This window comes from Elaeis guineensis, chromosome 15 (genome assembly GCF_000442705.2).
Source record: "Elaeis guineensis isolate ETL-2024a chromosome 15, EG11, whole genome shotgun sequence".
Classification (NCBI taxonomy): Eukaryota; Viridiplantae; Streptophyta; class Magnoliopsida; order Arecales; family Arecaceae; genus Elaeis; species Elaeis guineensis.
This window is the reverse complement of record NC_026007.2, coordinates 32,616,161-32,637,033: the sequence shown is the minus strand read 5'-3', so window position 1 is coordinate 32,637,033 and position 20,873 is coordinate 32,616,161. Positions and strand designations below refer to the sequence as shown.

At 37.8% G+C, this 20,873-nt stretch overlaps 1 protein-coding gene across 4 annotated transcripts in view; it reads left to right on the top strand.

Annotated features, from left to right (window-relative positions):
• The first annotated feature begins 14,142 nt into the window (after positions 1-14,142).
• The window catches only part of LOC105034405 (uncharacterized), an 85,919-nt gene continuing 79,188 nt past the window's right edge, over positions 14,143-20,873 (top strand). Inside the window, exon 1 of one of the 4 annotated variants that reach the window (XM_073249225.1) lies at positions 14,143-14,588. In XM_073249225.1, the coding sequence (XP_073105326.1) occupies positions 14,213-14,588 (376 nt within the window). In that variant the 5' untranslated portion in view covers positions 14,143-14,212. The remainder of the gene's footprint in view (positions 14,589-20,873) is intronic. The other 3 variants (XM_010909550.3, XM_010909551.2, XM_073249226.1) reach the window with 3 other exon arrangements.

Sequence of the window (20,873 nt, the reverse complement as noted above, 5' to 3'; positions counted from 1 at the left end):
TAATGATACTATGATTGGGAGCATTTAAGAATTAAATACATGTCTCTAACTCTCAATACTTTGAGAATATATATTGAAATGTTAATTCTATGGATAATTCAAGGACACATCATACTTGAATAAAAAATAAACTTACTCTTTTATTGATCAAATCAATGTATTAAGTATAAAATTATATCCTAATTTTATTACAATGTGTCAGCCATATTGACTTTTAGGACATATATCTAACAATCTCCCACTTTGATTAAAGTCAATTGGCCACTAATCTAAGTCCTATCTTCTCAGGTGGTCTTTCATTTTTGGCTGGCTCAATTACTTTGTCAGCGAGTTTGCCACATTATCCATGGAGTCTACTCTTCACACCTCGACATATTTCTTTTTGAGGTAGTCACGTATGATATTATACCGTCATTCGATATACTTTGATTTCTGATAAAATCTCGACTCCTTAGTGATGTGCAAATCTTAAAATTTATAAATAAAATCGCAAGCGCACAGTGTGCAGAGTAGCACGACCAGCGAGTACGAGTACGGGTCGATCCCACAGAGACTTGGTTTAAAAATAATTTTCAAATCTATGCTCAAGCGAGCTTTAACGAAAATCGAAAATCGAAAGTTGTTTGCTAAAGACAATAAGACTAAGGATCTAGGGTTTTTGAATCCACTAGATCTAGATTAGAGAATTTTACCTAGAATTTTTCTTATTGATCCTAACGACTACTCCTCTTGTCTTTCCCAAGCATAGATTATGAAGGGACTAAGGCCCAACGATAACCCATCAAGATTCTTTACAGGGGAGTAGTAACTAGGATCCCTTAGGGTTTTCTCCTCCTATGCACTGAATCAAGCATGAACTATGAAGAGACTCTGACCCAACTGTAGTTCATCAAAAATTCTTGGCAAAAGAGGAAGAAAAAGAAATCCTAAGAAAAAGAAAGAACCCTATGTAAAACCCCTACTCATGATCTAGCTTCATCGCAAACCCTAGAAGGGATGCTTAGCTAGACATGATCTAAATCTACTTGCAAAATTTAAATGCAGAAAAATAAACTACCCTAATTTCATAAATTAAACTATCCTAATTGCATAAATTTAAATTGCATAAATTAAACTATCCTAATTGCAAGAAAAATAAATTGCATAATGTAAAGAGATAAAATTGCATAAAAATAAGATTTTATATAAAAAAAATTATTACAAAAACCTCAAAGCTCGAGGCTTGAGAAGAAAGCTAAAAACCCCACTATCTAGGGTTACAAGCTTGATCGGAAGGAAAGAATCATTAAAACAAGGGCCTTTGGGGGCTTTTTATAGGCATTTGGGGGTTATCAAGTTTTCAAAACTTTATATGTGGGACTAAGAGATTTTAGAGGACTGTTAGAGGGGTTTAGGGGCTCAAATCTCGCTCAAAAAGTACTTAAATCCATCAAGAAATCCTAGAAATTGTTTCAGCCGTCCGATCTTCATCTAAAGGACCCAATTCATCTAATAAATCAAGTCGGGAGCGATTCTGGGCCGTCGGATCACGATGTGGGTGAAGCGCTGCCATTGGATCGCGCTGCAGAGATGGGATCAGGTCAGATGCATCGCGGACCGTCCGATCAAGGTGCTGGAAGATTTCGTCCGTTGGATTGCGCTGTAGAAGGATCCCGTGTTGTCCTAGTGTTTATTGATTCTTGCAATTGCCTTGATTACGGTTGGATCTTGACCGGCTACGATGGTGGCCGTCCGATCGCGCAAAAATATGAAGCGTTGGATCTTGATCAGAGAAGATCGGACCATCGAGTGATGTGAAGTTATCAGGTTGCCCTTCGGACCTTCTTCTCTCTCCTCATGAGCCCTAGACCGCGGTGTGAATCAGGCTCGCGATGCATTGCGGTGAGCCGAGACTCGCTGATTGGCTGGTTTATGGTGCGCCGATGGGTCCATGGTCCAGGCGCCTATTGTTGTGGACCAGGCGACTAACCAGATCACCAAATCAATTGATTTTTGACCAATTTTGACCTGATTTGACTCGGGTTTGACCCAATTGAGTCTTCTTTCTTCATTCTTCAATTTCTGAGTTAATTTAACTCCGTTTTACATAAAATTTGCGCTGTTGGAATCCTCTTTCCTTGTTCTTTCTATTGATGACCTCTTCTTTTGTAAAATATAATAACAAGTATCAATTTCTTAATAAAGTTAGATAATTTAGATATTAATTGATACTTTTTATGTCAATTTGTGACATAAATCACTTAGCAAGTGCTATGGCTCTATTATTGTTACAGTAAAGTGGTATGGCATCTGATGTCATAACCCCAAGTTCCTCAATAAATTTTTTGAACCATAAGTCTTCCTTTGTAGCATCCGAAGTAGCGACATATTCAGCCTCTGTGGTCGAATCCGCTATGATGGATTGCTTGAAACTGTTCCAGCTGACTATGCCACCATTGCAAACGAACACATATCCTGATATAGACTTTCTATCATCAGGATCAGATATGAAGTCTGAATCAATATCCCCCTCGACTCGTAACTCAGAGCCTCCTCCAAAGATCAAAAATAAATTCTTAGTTCTTTTCAAGTACTTAAGGATATTCTTCACAGCTATTCAGTGCTCCTCGTCTGGATTCGATTGATATCTACTCATGATACTCATAAAATATCAGGTCGAATACACAGCATGGCATACCTAAGGCTCTCTATGGCTGAAACATAAGGAATCTTACTCATGCATTAAACTTTCTCAGATGTGGTCAAACACATCATCTTGGAAAGATTAATACCATACCTAAGAGGTAAAAGTCCTCTTTTAGAGTTTTTCATGTTGAACCTTTTCAGCACTTTCTCTATGTACAGCTTTTGTGACAGGCTTAGCATTCTTTTAGATTTATCCCCTATAAATCTTTATTCCAAGAATATAAGATGCTTCCCCTAGATCTTTCATAGAGAATTCTTTGGACAACCATCTTTTGACCATGATCAATATGAGAATATCATTTTCAATGAAGAGAATATTATCCACATACAACACGAAGAATGTTATTATGCTCCCACTGATCCTTTTGTATACACAAGATTCTTCTTTGTTCTTGATAAAATCAAACGATTTGATCGCATCATCAAAATGATGATTCCAACTTCGAGAAGCTTGCTTTAATTTATATATGGATTTTTACAGCTTGCAGACTCTGTGATCACCATCATCAGATGTGAAATCCAAAGACTGCTCCATATAGATATATTTCTCAAGATATCCATTCAGAAAAGTAGTTTTCACATCCATATGCTAGATTTCATAATCATAATAAGCTGCAATAGCAAGTAGAGTGTGGATGGATTTCAGTATGACTATGAGTGAAAAGATTTTTTGATAGTCAATGCCCTCGCGCTGACTATAATCTTTTGCTACAAGCCTAACTTTATAGGTCTCTATCTTACCATCGGCACTTATCTTCCTTTTATAGATTCATTTACACCCAATGGGTACTATACCCTCAGATGGATCCATTAAGGTCTATACTTGATTCGAATGCATCGAGTCAATTTCTGACTTCATTGCATCTAATCATTTCTCAAAATCGATGTTAGACATCGTCTCGTCAAAAGTATTAGGATCATCACCATGATCCTTATCTCTCATAAGGAATATTTTCTTTACTTCCTTCGTAAGCATACCCATGTATCCTTCAAGAGGTCGGGAGACCCTGCTAGATCTACAAGGTGGTGGAGGAACATTAACTACTGACTTATGAATAATGGGTTCCTAAGGATCTATGGCTCTTTGCTCTTCAGAGACTTTCTCTTCAAGCTCAACTAACTTCTCACTGCTACCATCTTGGATAAACTATTTTTCTACGAATATGGCATTTCGACTCACAATCACATTGTGATCTTGTGAAAAGTAGAAGTAGTATTCTATTAATTCTTTTGGATACCATATAAAACAAACTATTATAGATCTATCCTCTAATTTATAAGCCATCTGTTTCTTGATATAGGCAGGATATCCCTAAGTCTTAAGATAACCTAAACTCGACTTCTTACCGTACCATATCTCATATGGTGTGGTAAGAATAGATTTTGATGGAACCCTATTCAACAAGTGAATGACAGTTAATAAGGCATGTCTTCAAAGAAATAAGGATAGATCAGTGAAGCTCATCATAGACCTGACCATATCTAATAGGATCCTATTCTCCTTTCGGATACCCCATTGAGTTGAGGTATTTTGGAAGGAGTCTATTGAGAGACTATACCGTTGTCCTTAAGATATCTCAAAAATTTTCGACTAAGGTATTCACCTTCTCGATCAGATTGAAGAACCTTAATAAACTTATCTGTTTATTTTTTTACTTCATTTCTAAATTCTTTGAATTTTTAAAGGCTTCAGAGTTGTATTTCATCAGATATACATATCCATACCTAGATAGATCATCGATAAAGGTAATGAAGTAGCTGTAACCATCTCTGACCTGCACATCAAATGGCCCACACACATCAGTGTGTACTAGGTCAAGTAACTCAGTGGCCCTTTCTCCATATCCTATAAAAGATAATTTGGCCATTTTTTCTCGAAAACAAGATTCACAAGCTGGATACGACTCTGAATTAAGAGAGTCAAGAATCCCATCCTTTTTTGATTTGTTTATCCTATCCTCTCCAATATGGTCTAGTCTATGATACCACAAGTATTTCTGGTTAATTTTATCTCTGGATCTCTTTTGACCTATGGCACTCACTATTTATTCGTTCAAATTTACATTCGCATCAACATGCAAGTAATATAGACTGTTAATTAAAAGACCTCCTACAACCAATTTATTTTGTAAATAAATGAAATAAAAATTTTTATTGAAATTAAATTCAAAATCTTTCAGTGCTAGCACAGACACGAAAATTAAATTCTGACTAACTACAGGAATAAAATAATAGTCTTTTAAATCTAATCTAAAATTTGATGGTAATCGAAGAGGATAAGTGCCAACAGCTTCTACAATAATTTTTGCTCCATTATCGATCTGAAGGATCATGTTACCTTTTCTCAACTTCTTACTTTCTATTAGATCCTGCATTGAGGTACATATATGAACACTCGAATCAGAGTCTAATATCCAACTAAAATTAGAAGAAATCATAAGATTAGATTCAATTACGAGCATACCTTCTGAAGATTTATTATCCTTCTTGATATTTAGGCTCTCCAGATAGAGTGAACAGTTCTTCCTCCAGTGGCCTTCAGCATCACAATGAAAATAGTTTTTGTTTGCTTCAGCCTTCTTTGGAACATCCTTGTTTGGCTTGCTCTCTTTCTTCTATTTTTTAGCAGATTTATTCTTCTTCTTCCAACTAGACTTTCTCTTGGAAGAAGTTCGCTCCACAACTAGAATAGTACCTCTTGAACTCTTCAAGGTTCTTTCTGTAGTGACCAACATGTTGACCAGTTCGAGTATAGTGCAATCGAGTTTATTCATATGAAAATTTATAATAAATTGACTATATAAACTCGTAAGAGATTGAAGGATCAAATTCATCTGTAATTTCTTTTGCATATCAAGTCCGAGCTTCCCAAGCTCTTCAATGTCCTCGATCACTGTCATACAGTGCTTATGAACTGACTATCCTTCATGCATCTTCAAATTGAAGAGTCTCTTGGATACTTTGAAGCGTGCTGTATGGCTCTGCTCATCATACAACTCTTGTAGGTGAGTTATCATAGCCCTGACAGTAGGCATCTGCTTATGCTGGCTTTGCAATTCATTTGACATAGATGCCAGCACATAGCACTTAACCCGATTGTCTTCATCCATCCACTTTTCAAAAATAGCTCTTTGCTCAGCAGTAGGATGGTTTGGTAACACTATGGGTTCCTGATCGAGTATATGACTTAGTTTTTCTGAGGTCTGAACAATCCTGAGGTTTCTTAGCCAGTCTTTATAATTTGTTTCGATCAAATGATTGAATTCAAGGATGTAGGCTAGAGGGTTCGAGGCTGATATTGTTTAACTGCAAGAGTAGAGATTCAAGTTAGACTTTTGTACTTTAAAATTATATTTACTTCTAGAGACTTTAAGATGCAAACAATGACTCTCCCTAATTTTTCGGATCATTCTACTCTTCGGATAGAAAATAAAAATCCTAACACGACAAAAGGATTCATAGTGGATGCTGCGATTCTATCGATGTCATGTACCTCACCTAACAGTTAGTGGTAACATGCACATCGATGCGTAGACAATCTTTTATCCTGATGCTTCTCTAAGCATGTTACAGCGACTTGATCTCCAAGTCATATGGGCTCACTTAACAGTTATTGACCACACTTCTTAGAAGCCCGACCCACCGTTCATAAGCAGGTGCAAGAACATCATTGGGTCCCTCACCTAATAGTCATTGGGCCCAATCCCATCTTTACCCTGGAGCAACTCTTTGCTAATAGAGTGGTTGCGTGTTTCTAGTGCAACTGAACCACTGTAACCAGTCGAGAATAATTAACACCAGTAGCACGCCTGCATATCTACAATTATGGAAGACCTACGGACTTAATATTTGTGGAGAGATTTAGGTTTAGGTCTCATCTAATCAATCATTATATGATCGATGTAATTGGTATGGGCTAAACTAAAACACCAGGTAACCTTATTAAAGACTCAATCTTTCAAATTGGCCAGATAAGTAGAGATCGATGGGGGTCCCCCGTTGCTTTTCTTAGATACCAATAAATTGATCAGGTCAGCTAACAGAATCAATTATATAATTATTTTTCAATTACTTACTTTAGACACCAATAGATCAATTGATCCAAATAGGTTAATTTAAGCGAATCAGGCTTAAGTCATTGAGTCGAATTAGATCCTTAGGTTAATCGATTCTATATATAGGATTCAATCGATTTGATCAATAATAATTACATGATCATTTAACTTAATTGATCTAACTCTCATCAATACTTGACTTGGTTTGATCAATTACTTAATCGAATTAAACCCATAATATTCAAATCAAAAATTCTAGATGCAATCTAATCACATGACCTAATTTTTGATTTTTTTCATAACCAAAATTCTCATGCATAAACATAAATTTTAGATTCAAAAATTAAATTTTAGATCTAAATTCTTTGTATAAAAGATAAGTTTTAAATCATGAAACTAATTTTCAGATTTAACATACAAATATATATCTCATATATGTATATAAAATTTAGATCTAAATAAAAATTCAGATCATAACATGATATCATATATCTCATATATAAATTATAAATCATATTGAGAATAATTTTTTGATCTAAATATATAATCATATATCTTATATACAAATCATGAATTAGATCAAATAAAATTTTAGATTTATGCAAGCATTTACATATCATATAATTATGAACTAGAAATCGTTCTAGAACAAAATTCAGATCTATACATGCTTTCATATATCAACTATATATTTTATAATTAAATCTAAAATAAATTTTAAATTTAAAATATTTATTTATACATCTCATATATCAAGAAAAAATCAGATTTTAAAACTCTTTTCAAAATATGTATGTCAATTTTATACATATGAAATTCATGGCTCTGATACCATTGTTGGAATTTCAATATAGAGGCATGCATGTATGTTTCAAAATTTTTTTTCTAAACATCACAACAGAATAGAAGATTAAAATATCTTTTAATCTATATCATGCATGTATAAAATATAAACTACAAGGATCTACTTCATATGCTGAAATTGAATATATGCTGAAATTAAATATGTGATCGAATCACATATCCATTTTATAATTTTTTTCTTCAAATCTAGATATGGAAGAAAAAAGACTTTCTTTTAGCCGCACAAGTACCTAATCTTTAGGGACATTCACTCAGGATCAGCCTGGAACAGTCTTCTTAATATTGATTTTTCTTCTCTAAAAAAAATCAGCCTGCAAATCTGAATGAAGTCTGGATCACAATCAACTTTTTGATTCTTTTTTTGATCTTTTTCTTCTCTCCTTTTCTTACTTTTTCTTTCCTAGATTATGAAGCAACCAGAGAGTAGAAACTAGCAAACAAGTGGAATGCCCAAATCCCTTTTGGATGTGAAGATGGAGGACGTCCAAGATGGTGGACGTTGGAACTCTAAGGAAGAAGAGAGGGAGAAGAGAAAAGGGGGCATGGGCTGCTGGTTGAAGTTCCTAGAGATCTTAGGTGAGGCCTCTTTAAATGGGCATAAGGTTTGAATGATATTCAAAAACAAACAATCACTTAATACAAGTCCTATTTGCATTAGATTTTCTTATTCCTTTAGTTATTTGACTTTCTTTAGAAAATCAATTAGGCACCAACTATTGAAGTCCTTGCACCCATAAAAATATATCCTATTTTGCACCCATGGGACATCCAAAGCTTGTCGCACATGCCCACTAATTGATGGACACGCCCAACTTGATCAAATCAAGTGGCGTCCAATCAAAACTATCAAGAAAATTAATTAAAGACTTGAATCCTTAATTCATTTGATCCAAAATCTTAGGCACCCAATAATTGGAGCTCAATGAATTTAATTCATTTAGATTATTAGTAGATAATTTAGTTTAAATTAATCTTATCAAATAAGAAATTCAAACATAAAGAGAAAATTGGATCTAACCATATGCTAGCAAAGTTATCCTGAACCCAATAAGATTTTTTTAAACCCAATTGAGACTTCATAAGCTTAATTGCTTATCTCAGATCTAATCTTTTTGTTGTGTGACCTCAAAGATTTAATTCTATCTAGTAGTGAGATATATAATGATCTCTATCATAATATCATTGAAATTTTTTTCAATGGATTGGAACAATTCTACTCTAACTTAACAAGAATTGTCGATCCTGAGCAATCCTAGTTTGCTCTCACAATCCACCAGTGACACCTAGCAGTATGTAGTAGCAATCCAGTAGAACCAAAAATAAATCTCAAGGTGCAGTTAACGTATGATTCAGTCTCTCTATCATGAGTGCCGACTAAATGGCAGGTCATGGAAAATTGTCAAATCTCATCATCAATCATATGATAAATTCAATCAGTTCAAGTTGAATTGTGATCTTTATGAAAACTCTTTTCTATCAATCATACTGTTGTGGCCACAGACTCTCGGACTTAGCCTCTCAAATTTCATAGGACTACTCCTTTCTATCAAAATTGATAGATTCCATCTTGTGCATACCCTACTCCTACAGTGGACCAACTGTTATCAATATCCACTACAAGAGCTCTTTGAGATCATGTTTATATGTCAGTCAAATTTCAGTAGTCTCACTATGAGCAGTTATACCATCGTAGATCAAAAGATCATTCACACAACTACAGTATCAAGACAATTACTAACGATTGAGTAGAAATCTAAATGATCTCTCGTATGGTCACGCTCAGTACTAGTTGTTCTCTAACAACTATTCACACTCGTCGCTCAGTATCTTTACACTGTAGATCGAAGACTCATCTATCCCGAAGGAAGTGATTTGTATGCTGGTCTATCCGGATCGATCACCGTCCTCATGATGATACCATGATCGGGAGTACTTAGGAATTAAATTCATACCTCTAATTCTTAACACTTTAAGAATATGTATCAAAATATTAATTCTATGGATGATTCAAGGACACATCATACTTGAATGACATATAAACTTATCTTTTTATTGATTAAATCAATATATTAAGTATAAAATTATGTCTTAGTTTTATTACAATATGTCAGTCATATTAGCTTCTAGGACATACATTGAACAACTATACCATAACTCGATCTCCTAAATATATGGAGCCTGACGGTATATGTTGGCTGTAGTAGGTTCATTGTAGGAATAGGATGTACATCTAGATGAGATCTATCGATCTTAGTAGAAAAAAAAAGTCCTATGCGATTCGCGAGATTGAGTTTAGAAAGTCTTTGACCCAAGCAAATGTAAATACTGAAAAAAAATTTTTATGAAAATTCACAAGTAAACTCGAGTCGAGCCAATCTTGCATATGACAGATGATAAGATTTGATGAGTTTTTCATAACCTTTGTTTAGTCGGGACTCGTGATAGAAAAATTGAATCATACGGTACTACACCTAGAGGTTCATTACTTTCATTCTACTAGATTGCCACTACATACTGCTAGGTGTCACTGGTGGATCGTGAGACTCATCGAGCATCGTCTTGATGATCGATGATCCTTGATAGACAGAGTTGGAATTATTTCAATCTATTGAAAGGAGATTCAATAATATTTTGATGGTGATCAAAATATATCTTACTACCAGATAGAATAGAACCTACTGGATCACACACAAAAGAAGTCCTGATTGATCGGGATGTTGAATAATAATTTTGAATTACAAAATGATTCAATTATCAATTTGATTGATGATTGGACTTACATGTAGAAGTTACATGGAGGACTTACTAAGAGTTAGTAAGTTATAGCAGGATCGATTTACAAATATTGCTAATCATTTGATTTGATCAAATATGGGTTGAATTAAATTAGATTGGATCTGATTAAATTTGATTTAATTTAGGCTTCCTAGTCTAAAGAGGATTTGGACTTAATTTTTAATTGAGTTTGACTCAATTTAGATTCGAATCAGATTCGAATCGGATTGATATTTTGTTAGAAAATCAGAATCCCACTAGACTGAGACTCTCTCATCTTATCTACACATGGGATGCCTAACTAAATTACCACATCATTATGGTTTTGTGCGTGGAATATCATGGTGGAAAAAAAAGAGGTGCCAAAATAAAAGGAGGCGGCACCAAGAGTCCTTCTGTAAAAGAACTCTTAACAAACTCCACAAAACCCTATTTGATAAGGTTTAAAAGGGGCACCTCTTATGTGATCACATGGTGAAAAACAAGAGCTTTGTGGCATGAGAAAAAAAAGAGAGAAAAAAGGGTTCGTGGCATGGAGATGGCATGAGGTTGGTTGGAGATTCTTTCTTTCTTACAACCAAAGGTTGGTTGTTAAGGTCTCTTCCTCTCTCTCTCTTTATCCAAGAGTTGGATATGGTTTGCTCTCTTCTTTCTCCTATATAGATGTCTAAGAGTTGGACATGTCTTCTCCTCCATAGATGTCCAAGAGTTGGATATAATTTTTTCTCCATGATCAGTCCAAGAGTTAGATAGAAAAAGAATAAAAAAGTGATTGGATCTTTTGATCTTCTTCTTTTTAAGATCTTCTTCTTTCTTTTAAGAAGAGAAAGGAAAAAGAAATTGATTTGATCTGATTTTTTGATCCTCCTGTGGATCTCTTTGATTCTCTTGAGAAGAGAATAAAAAGAGATCAAAGATTCGACAATCTAAGGAATGATCTCTGTAAGGGAGCTAGTATCCTGGTGAGATCAGGATCTCTTGATCAGGTCAGCCTCGTATAGATATCTGTAGAGGCCGGACACTTGTGCAGTTTCAAAAGGATCTTGAAGATATTCATAGATCATCGGATTACGATGAAGATCTACCTACGTGAAGATAAAAATTAGATTTTTATTTTTATATATATCTTAGTCTTGTACATATGATAATGCCTAGGTTATGTTGAGATATAATCTTTATATGTATGTTTGATTAGATTAGATCTAATTAGAGATTTATTTTAATATCATTCCGATATAAGATTGTCTTGGCATAACGAGGGTCGTTATGTTGTATAGTTGTCTTAGAACGATATTAAAAAAATTTTGAAATTTTTTTCCACGCGTATTTAAAAATTTTTGAAATTTTTGCATGCATACCAGATCGCCATGTAATGATATTTTCTAACAGATGGAAGATTGGATGACGGATAGACATGGACCAGGGTAGGGGGCTAGGACTCTTCAAGTTGGAGTTGGAGTCTTGGTAGGGCTGGAAGTGGGCTAGGCCGGATCGAGCTAGACTGTAGTCCGAGACCAACCCAAAATTTTTTATCGGGCTTCGGGTCGGGCTTAGGCCCGAAAATTTTTAAAAGACCTAGGCCCGAGCTCGATCCGAGCCCGAGCCCGGCCCGAACAGATTGGGCCGACCCAAACAGATTGGGCCAGCATGTCCCGATTCCCTGTTAAAAAATTAAAAAAAAAATCTAAAGCCCACTGCCAACATCTTTCGATTCCCTATTAATTTTTTTTTAAAAAAAAATCTAAAGCCCTATAAACCCTAACCCATTCCGGTGGCTAGTCACGACGACGACGATGCTCGCTAGGTCTTCGACAATGATGACGACCTGTTGGCTCCTGGAGCTCGAGCTTGGCCTGGGTGGTGCCATCAATTTTGGTGAAGATGATGCCCGTCTCAAGGGCATGGGCATGGACAATGAGGAGCCAGGTGGCAGCGACTGCGGTCGAGACTGGCGTGGGTGGTGAGACCGGCCGCAGGCCTCGTCGACACCGTCGAAGAACTTATCGGACTCTTTGAGAGAGGTTGAGGTGGTCGAGGTACACTAAGCAATGGGGCTTGGGAGCGACGGTCGGAGGAAGACAGGGGCTTGGGAGCGACAGTCGAGGCTCGAGAGAGCGACGGTAGGAGGGAGACGAGGGCTTGGGAGCAGCGGTCAGAGGGAGACGGGGGCTTGGGAGCGACCGTCGAGGTCTGAGGGAGTGGCTATCCAGGGAGAACAGGCACACGGAGGTGGAATTGTAGAAAGGAGAGCACCTGCGAGAGATTGGAGAGGGGAGCTCGATGCCGCTGAAGACTGGGAGAAGAGCGACGGCGGAGACCGACGGTCGGTGGGAGAGCAGGGAGGATCGGGAGTGAGGACGGTAATGGTCGACGGACGCCGGACGAGTCCAGGGCATCTAGAAAAATTGGGACTCGAAACTTCGGAAGGGAGATTGAATATTGAAGGATGGAATGAAGCCCTTAAAATTTGGACTCATAATCGGGCTTAACTTCAGGCTCCCAGTCCGGGCTCAAGATAGGCCCGAGCTCGGTCCGAAAGTAAAACGGATCTTATTTTTTTGACCAGAGCCCATCCTGAATGGTTTCGGGCTGAACCTAAAACCCGGCCTGAAGCTCGCCCGACTCGATGGACCTCGAGCCAGCTCGAGCCCACTTCCAGTCCTAAGTCTTGGAGACTGATTCATCATGAACACTGAAAGTCTGGAAGAAGGTCAGGAATACAGAGTAGTAGGGTCAGGGCTTAACTTGATTAGGGCTAATGGATTAAACAAATTAGTTAACGTTAACTGATTAATTGATTAGGCTTGGACTAATTAAAGTCAAGTATTCGTGCTAAACTAATTTGAGTAGGGAACTGGGCTTGGGCCAAATGTTCGGACTACTAATCAAGTTGAAATTTGGACTCAGGCTTGGGTCGGACTAAAGGTATGTCCAAGCTCGGCTTGAAAGACAAACGGATCCTATATTTAGGTCCAAACCTACCTAAATTGTTTCGGATCGAGCTTAAAGCCCGAGCCGACTTATAGCTAGTAAATTCTAATTGGTACATATAAAAGTCATTTGAACATTGTTTATGATTTGCCCTACCCTTGTGGCCATTTTTTTTTTGTTTTTTTGGTAAACACCCTTGTGGCCATTGATGTTGAACTAATGGAGGATGGTAGCCTAATGCGAAGAGAGTCAAGGTGGGAGGAGACGTGTCCATGAAGAGCAAGGCAAAATGGATGACATTAGAAAGAATTCTTAACAATGAAAACGATTAGTGCGGTTAGAATGATAACTCTTGGCTGATTAATATATGATGGAGGAGTTTTGAGTTTTTTTTCCACATGACATGGATGAGAGCTATATGGCCAGAGACTTGTTCTATAGCAAATTATACCCTAGATCATGTGCACCAGTGAGGTTGTGCACCACTATATGGCGCTCGTCTCCTTCCAGTGTGCTAAATCATGGAGAAATGCATGATGGATAGAGCATATGGGAAGAAGATGAGGTGATTGGTGTGGTACGTCCCTATATGGTGCACGCGGTGCGGAGTATAATTTCTTCTGCTTTTTCTGGTCTAGGTTTAGTGGGCCTAAAATGCAAAAAATGTGGTGTCCATAGAAGAACTGGAGTACGCCACGTGTGTTCAATGCAGACTGTTGAGGCTGCGTAGGGAAAATCAGTTTCGGTCACTAGAAAAATAAGTTTCGGTCCCGTTATTTGGATGTATCGGTGTCACTGAAACCTAGTACTCTAAATATCTCCCGCCTGGATCCCAGAGCGGTTGTGTGGATAACACAGGCCGAACACGAAGCCCTCCCCCTTCGTTCTTCCACCTCTCGCCAATGGCTTCCGCTCCCCCCGCTGTCCATACCAGCTCACTTTCTAGGGATTCCAACGTCCCCACGGCTCCCTCCTTCCCTCCGAGCCGTCTCTCTCCAATTCTCCTCAGAAAATTCTCTCTCTCCTTCTCACCCTTCGCCTCCTCTTCCCCCAATTCGAGCTCTAATCACCCGAAGATCCTCCTTCGATGCTCCCACCAGCAGTTCGATCTTGCATCCCTGAGGCAGAACGAGGAAGAATTGGACGAGGAGGAAGGAGAAGAGGACAGACGAGGTGATGGTGACGATTTCTCTTCATTCGACCTAGAATCGATGGAGGAAGAGGCAAGGGATGTCGTCAGAGAGTACTCCGCTTCTTTATCTCGCGAGTTGGATATTGGTATCGTCTCTTGCTCTGTTATGCTTCCTTTGGTTTACAGAAAGCTGTCATCTTTTTTCAAAGAATGATGGTGTGTTTTCTGTAGAGCACATTTAGCTATGTAGATTTTGCTGGACAACTGTGACAGAAAATGATTTGCTTTCGGGCTCATTCTTTTTTTTTTTGGTAAAGAGGGCCCATTCTTTAGAGGATAAAAAACTTACTTGGAAATCTGTATTTTCTTGGGTAAGTATTTCTTAAGCAATATTTAGATAGAAAAATAATTTACTCATTTTTTCATATATTGGAAAATGGCTCCAGAATCTTTTACATACTAGTTTTTTGGATAAGGTGTTAAGAACTATCCATAGTTCCTATAATACCATTTATTATATAAATATTATTATATATTATATTATATTAATACAATATAATATAATATAATGTTATAATAAAAATATATTACAGTATATTATTATTAGAATATAATATATTATAATAATATAATATAATATTATTTTAGATTGTATCATATTATAATTAATATTATATTACATTATATATAGTATAATGTTTAATAAATATAATAAATATAATATATTATAGAGAATATATATTATATTATATTATGTTATTGTATATTATAATATGATAATATATTACATTATTATATTATTTAATTATTATTATAGGGATAGGGGCATTTCAGAAATAAAATAAAAAATTATTTTTTGGCTGATGAGAAAATGACTTATCCATCTTTTAGAAAATGATTTATTCTAAAATATTATTTTAGAAAAAAACTTTTCTTCTATTTCATAGACAAATGCTATCCACGAAAAAATAACTTATCTATCTAGAGAAGCATAAGATATGAGTAAGTTGGTCAATGAAAAAGTTAACCAATTTTTTCATGATATTTATTCACCGAAGAATGGGACCTTAGAGTGTTTTTAGGTTCCCTAGTATTTTCCTAGTCCAAATTTATTGCCAGCTTGCTCATTTCTCAGTTTCTAAGGAATGGGATGGGTGAGTGCATTGAATTCTTGGTGATATTTGCAGGTAACCTGCTTCTATGGTCTGATAGTATCTTTTATAGTCTTATTTGGGGCAGCCTAGTAATAGGAGCGTTTGATCTTCTATGTCCACCCTTTTTGGAGGTTCTATCTGAATCATTGTTCTTCTTTATTCTAAAACTATCTGCTTTTGCATGCCACATGCTAGAATGTTTCTAGGGCCATTAGTGTAGAATATATGGACTCATGCAAGGAGAAGCCAAACATCAATCAAGGTCCATGAAAGTTAAGCCATGTCATTGAAATATGACCTTTGAAACGGAATGTGTTCTAGGATTATGACAATAATATGGAACTTTTTAATATATTCTAAGAATGATAAGAAATTTATACTCTCAACAAACTGGTGTATTGGTTTCATGCATTGTTTATTCACCTTTATTCGTGCATTTATGGCTCCCATTGTGTGCCTAAGATTATGGAAGAGGCTCTTGTTCATATTGAATGGAGGAATTTTTGGAGGGAAAACATGTTGGTGCTCGAGCAAAATTACCCATATGTGATGGCAACTTTCTCCGTGTATATATACACCCTATGGTGCCCAATGTTTTCTGCACCAATTATCAAGGTTCTCTTGCTAGGGGCTGCAAATTAGAAGTGCAGTTTGCACCATTATGTGGATAATGCTTTATTGCTTGGAGCCCTAGAAGCTTGACTAGGCTTCATATGACAAGGTCAAAAAACCATGATTGGCTTTGTTTATAGATATGCCACACCAATCTGATATCTTTGATAGATGCTGTAAAGTGATGATAGTAATTGCATTTATGTAAATGCGATACTTGTTACTACAGATGGTTGTGGGAGACATGGATTAGAAAGATCTTAATGAAATTTATGATATTGAAGATTTAGGGTCTTTGGGCACCGAGGATGCTTGTTCTTAAAAGGTATCTTCATTTCACTAAGATTTGTAGTATGCACTCATATCCTGCAAGATGGTAGAAAATTGGGAGCAAACTATGTTATCACCAACTTGTATCTGCAATGACTCATGTTATTTTTGCTCAAGAGTTGCGGAAACCACCTAAAGCCATAGAATACTTAGGTAAGTGATCACCAAGTAAAGTTGTTCCTCTAGAATGATATGGCCATCTTGACTCTTGAGGATCATCATACCTTGATGTAGGCTATGTTGGATACTGGTGTTATAGGAAATAAAGAATCAATTTGTGCATATTTGTTGGTGAATTCCTAGTCAGATGGAAGACTAAAATGCAAACACTAGGTAGACACAATGCTGATGCTAAATATGGGGAAGTCACTTTGAGAAACTATGAGCTTAGTTTATGTTCACAATCTATTGCAAGAGTTTGGTTAAGGTGAATATATGATTCGATACTTGTTGCTCATATTGCTTCAGATATTGCATTTCATACAAACATTCTAGGTGTACGAAATCAACTATCACTTTGTTGGGGCAGAAATACTATGGAGGAAACAAGGTTTTCAAAATTGGTATCAGACACTGTTCTGGTTGGCCGGTGATATGAATTGGTACGGCTCCGTATCGGACCGGACCGAAGAACCGACAAAGGGAGGAAGGGACGAACTGGGGAGGAGGAAAAGAGAGAGAGAGGAAGAGAAAGAGAGAGGAGGGGAGGGAAGCAAGTTGAGGCAGTGGAGATGCCGCTGGTGGCCACTGGAGGGCTAGGCGGTCCCTCGAAGGGCCGCGGTGGCCACCATAGCTTCATATTGTCTGTGGGAGAAAAGAGAGAAGAGAGAGAGGGGGGGAAGAAAAGGACCGAGAGGGGTCTGTCGGAGAGACCGTCAGAGGGCCTTTGGCTGGCTGCTGTGGTCGTCCGATGGCATAAACGCCACCTACAGCTCCGCGGTCCTATTTCACGATTTTTTTTATAAAAAGCCCAGCTTCACCGCTCCTGTTTCACGGTCTCTTTTAAAAAAGTCCGACAACAGTGAAGCCGGCAATGGGTTTGCCGGCTTTACTATTTCTGGACTTTTAAAAAAAATATTGAAATAGTGAAGCTAGCAAATCCATTGCTGACTTTACTGTTTCTCGACTTTTTAAAAAAAAATTGAAATAGTGAAGCCGGCAATGGATTTGCCGACTTCACTATTCATCATGGTTTTAAAAAACAAGACACAAGGAATAGGGGCGGTCGCTCCTGTTCTGCGGCTGTAGCTCCATCCGTACGTTTTTCACCGTCCGGTGGCCACAGCGGTCATCCAGTGGCGCTGGAGATCCCACTCCACAGCCGTCCCTACTGTCCGGAAGCATCCCTCCTCCCTCTCTCTTGGGGTTGAAGCCTCTATCAAGTGACATCGAGCGCGGACGCCTCCGTAGCTCTCCAACAGCCTCAACGGGCCAACACTGTCCTCTGGCGGCATCGTCCGGTGTTTTCCTCCCCTCCTCTCTCTCTCTTTCTCCCTTGGCATCGGTGTGTGCCGCTTTCCAAGCCGGAACCCTCCCAATTCCCTGTTGGGCCGGTTCGGCACACCCTGAACCATTCGATTCAAGATGGTTTTGAAAACCATGGAGGAAACAATAATTCCTTTTGTTTATTTGGTGATGAAAGTGTTGATATTTTCACCAAAAATGCTTGCACAAAGAAAGTTTAAAATTTTTTGAGATGTCTGACTTGGAAAATGGTTTACAAGAGGGTAGTATGGGCTATGGCTTGAAGTATCTACTGCATCCACATTGAAATTGTAAAATAACATACATCTTCCCCTTTGGTTGATGTGGTACAGGACTTGAATGATCATGTGTTCATATTAAAATCAAGAATTGTTAAATTCATGGCTGAGTCCAACATCGATTTTAGTAAGATTATAGTGATAAAAGAATAATCATTTGAAGAGGGGTGCACAAGAATGAGAATATAGGTCTTGTAACCACAGCATGATTTCAAAGTGGCTGTGGTACCTTAACTATGAGTTCCAAGGAAGGCCAGTAACGATCAGACCAAGGTTTGCTGAACCGATACCACTGGCCGGTGGTACAGTTCGGTATGGTTTCATACCGTACCGAACCGACGACCCGAACCGGAAGAAAAAAAGAGAGAAATAGAGAGAGAGAAAGAGGAAGAAAAAAAAAAGAGGGAGGGGAAGGAGCCGGCGGGGCCGTCGGACGGCCTCCGATTGGCTGCCATGGTCGTCGGAGGGCGCTGTCCACGCGCGCGGCGCCGCAGGCGTGAAACAGGGGCATCGCCTTTGTTTTGCAAATTTTTTTAAAAACATGGTTTTAAGTGAAGTCGGCAAACGATTTGCCGGCTTTATGATTTTTATTTTTTTTTCAAAAAATTTTTAAGTCGGCAACTCGTTTGCTGACTTCACGATTTTTGTTTTTTTTTAAAAAAATTCTTAAATCGGCAACCCAGTTGCCGACTTCAAAAGTTTAAAATAAAAAAAAGAAAAAATCGAAACAAACGTCGTCTGTTTCGAAAAAGAAGAAGTCCCGCTCGACCACCCTCAGGCCGTCGGCGTCGGCTCGTCGGCCACCGGGAGCCTCGCAACGGAGGCACCGTCTGTCCGATAGGTTCTCCGCCCCCCCTCCGAGCGCTCTCTCTCTCTTTTTTGCTCTCTTGAAAGCCCTATCGGGCGATACGGGGCTCGGAAGCCCTCCGACGGCCGCAACCGGCCACCGCCGGCCTCCGGCGGCTCCCACCTCCCTCCCTTTTCTCCCTTCTCTCTCTCTTTCTCACTTTCCATTCTTTATTCTTCGGTACCGTCGGTGTACCGATTTTATCGGCCGAATCGTACCGGTTCCCCGCCGGTCCGGTACGAGATGGGGTGTACCGGCCGGTTCGGCATGGTATGGCAAACCTTGGATCAGACCCTTAAAACTGATTTGAAACTCACACAAATTTAGGGACTTTGAGTAGGACATAATTGGGTAAGGGTTAGAAATGCATTGACTTGAGTCACTTGTTTACTAAATGGATTGTGTTTTGATTTAGAGACCTGCTTGACTTGGATTGGCTTTTTTAATGATTAAGATTGGTTGACACAAGTGTTACTCAAATTTGAAAGAAACATTACTTGTTTAACCCACTAACCTGACCTTGGTTTTGAATCTGATCCTTATCTAATCTTCACCAGTTTAATGTTGGAAGGATATCTTTGATATTTGGCCATTGATTGGGATGTCATACAAGACTTGATAGAGGAGAGACTTTCATCCCTCTCCCTTGTCTTCATTTTCCAACTCTACCCCTTGAGAAACCTTAGTGATGACCAAACTTCCAAATAGCTTACATTTACAACAAGTTCCAATATAGTGATCAAGCATTACATTTCAATCTATTCTTCTTTTATGCATTTAAAGAAGGAGAGAGGAATTTCATTCCATCTTTTTTCGGGGATGAGATTGGAGTGAAAAAGTGGATTAGAAGTGGAGGAGCTTCAAGCCTTTGCTCTTCCAGATCTATGGTGGGTTGGTACCCATTCTATCCTATATCGCTCTCTTCGTTTTCTATATTTTCATGTTATCATCTTTTATTGCATGCTTTGAGCTTAATTAGTTAGATTTTATGGCATATTGTTGTTTTGAATAGTATTTAATGATCAGAGGATAACATTGGAAAAAATCGTTAAATTGACTAATATTTAACACAATTTTTAACATTTATAATAATAGAGGGTGAGCCTTGGCACATTGGTAAGGTTGTTCCACTTAACCTGGAGGTTGTGGCTTTGAAACATGGAAACAGCCTCTTTGCATGCAGGGGTAAGGTGGCATACATTTGACCCTCCCTAGACCTTGCAATGGCAGGAGTCTTGTGCACTAGGCTGCTGTTTTTCTTTAGTTAACATTTGTAATACTACAACCAAATATTTTCTTGATCTCCTGTTAACTACAGAACTTATCATATGCATGAATAATATTTAATTGATTATGTGATTAGTATTTGATAACATTTTATTAAATTACTATGACCTGATATCAGTTTGCTTGAAGGTTAGTTAAAGAGCTTAGTTTATTGCTTGTTATGAGCTTGATTGGAAGGCTTATAACTCTTGCTTGCAATGGAAGTACTAAATAGTCAAAAGATTAACAATGAGAAAAAATATCTGTTCTACATTTATGTTTTCCATTTCATTTTGATCAAATATATATATATATATATATATATATATATATATATTTCCAGAACAAATACATTTTCTGATTAAGGGTGATTTAAAATTCAGTTGCTCTGCATCTTGTGGAGGTTGTGGTGTTGCAGTAATGTTTGATGTAGATTGAGTATGTGCTGCATTTTGTTTC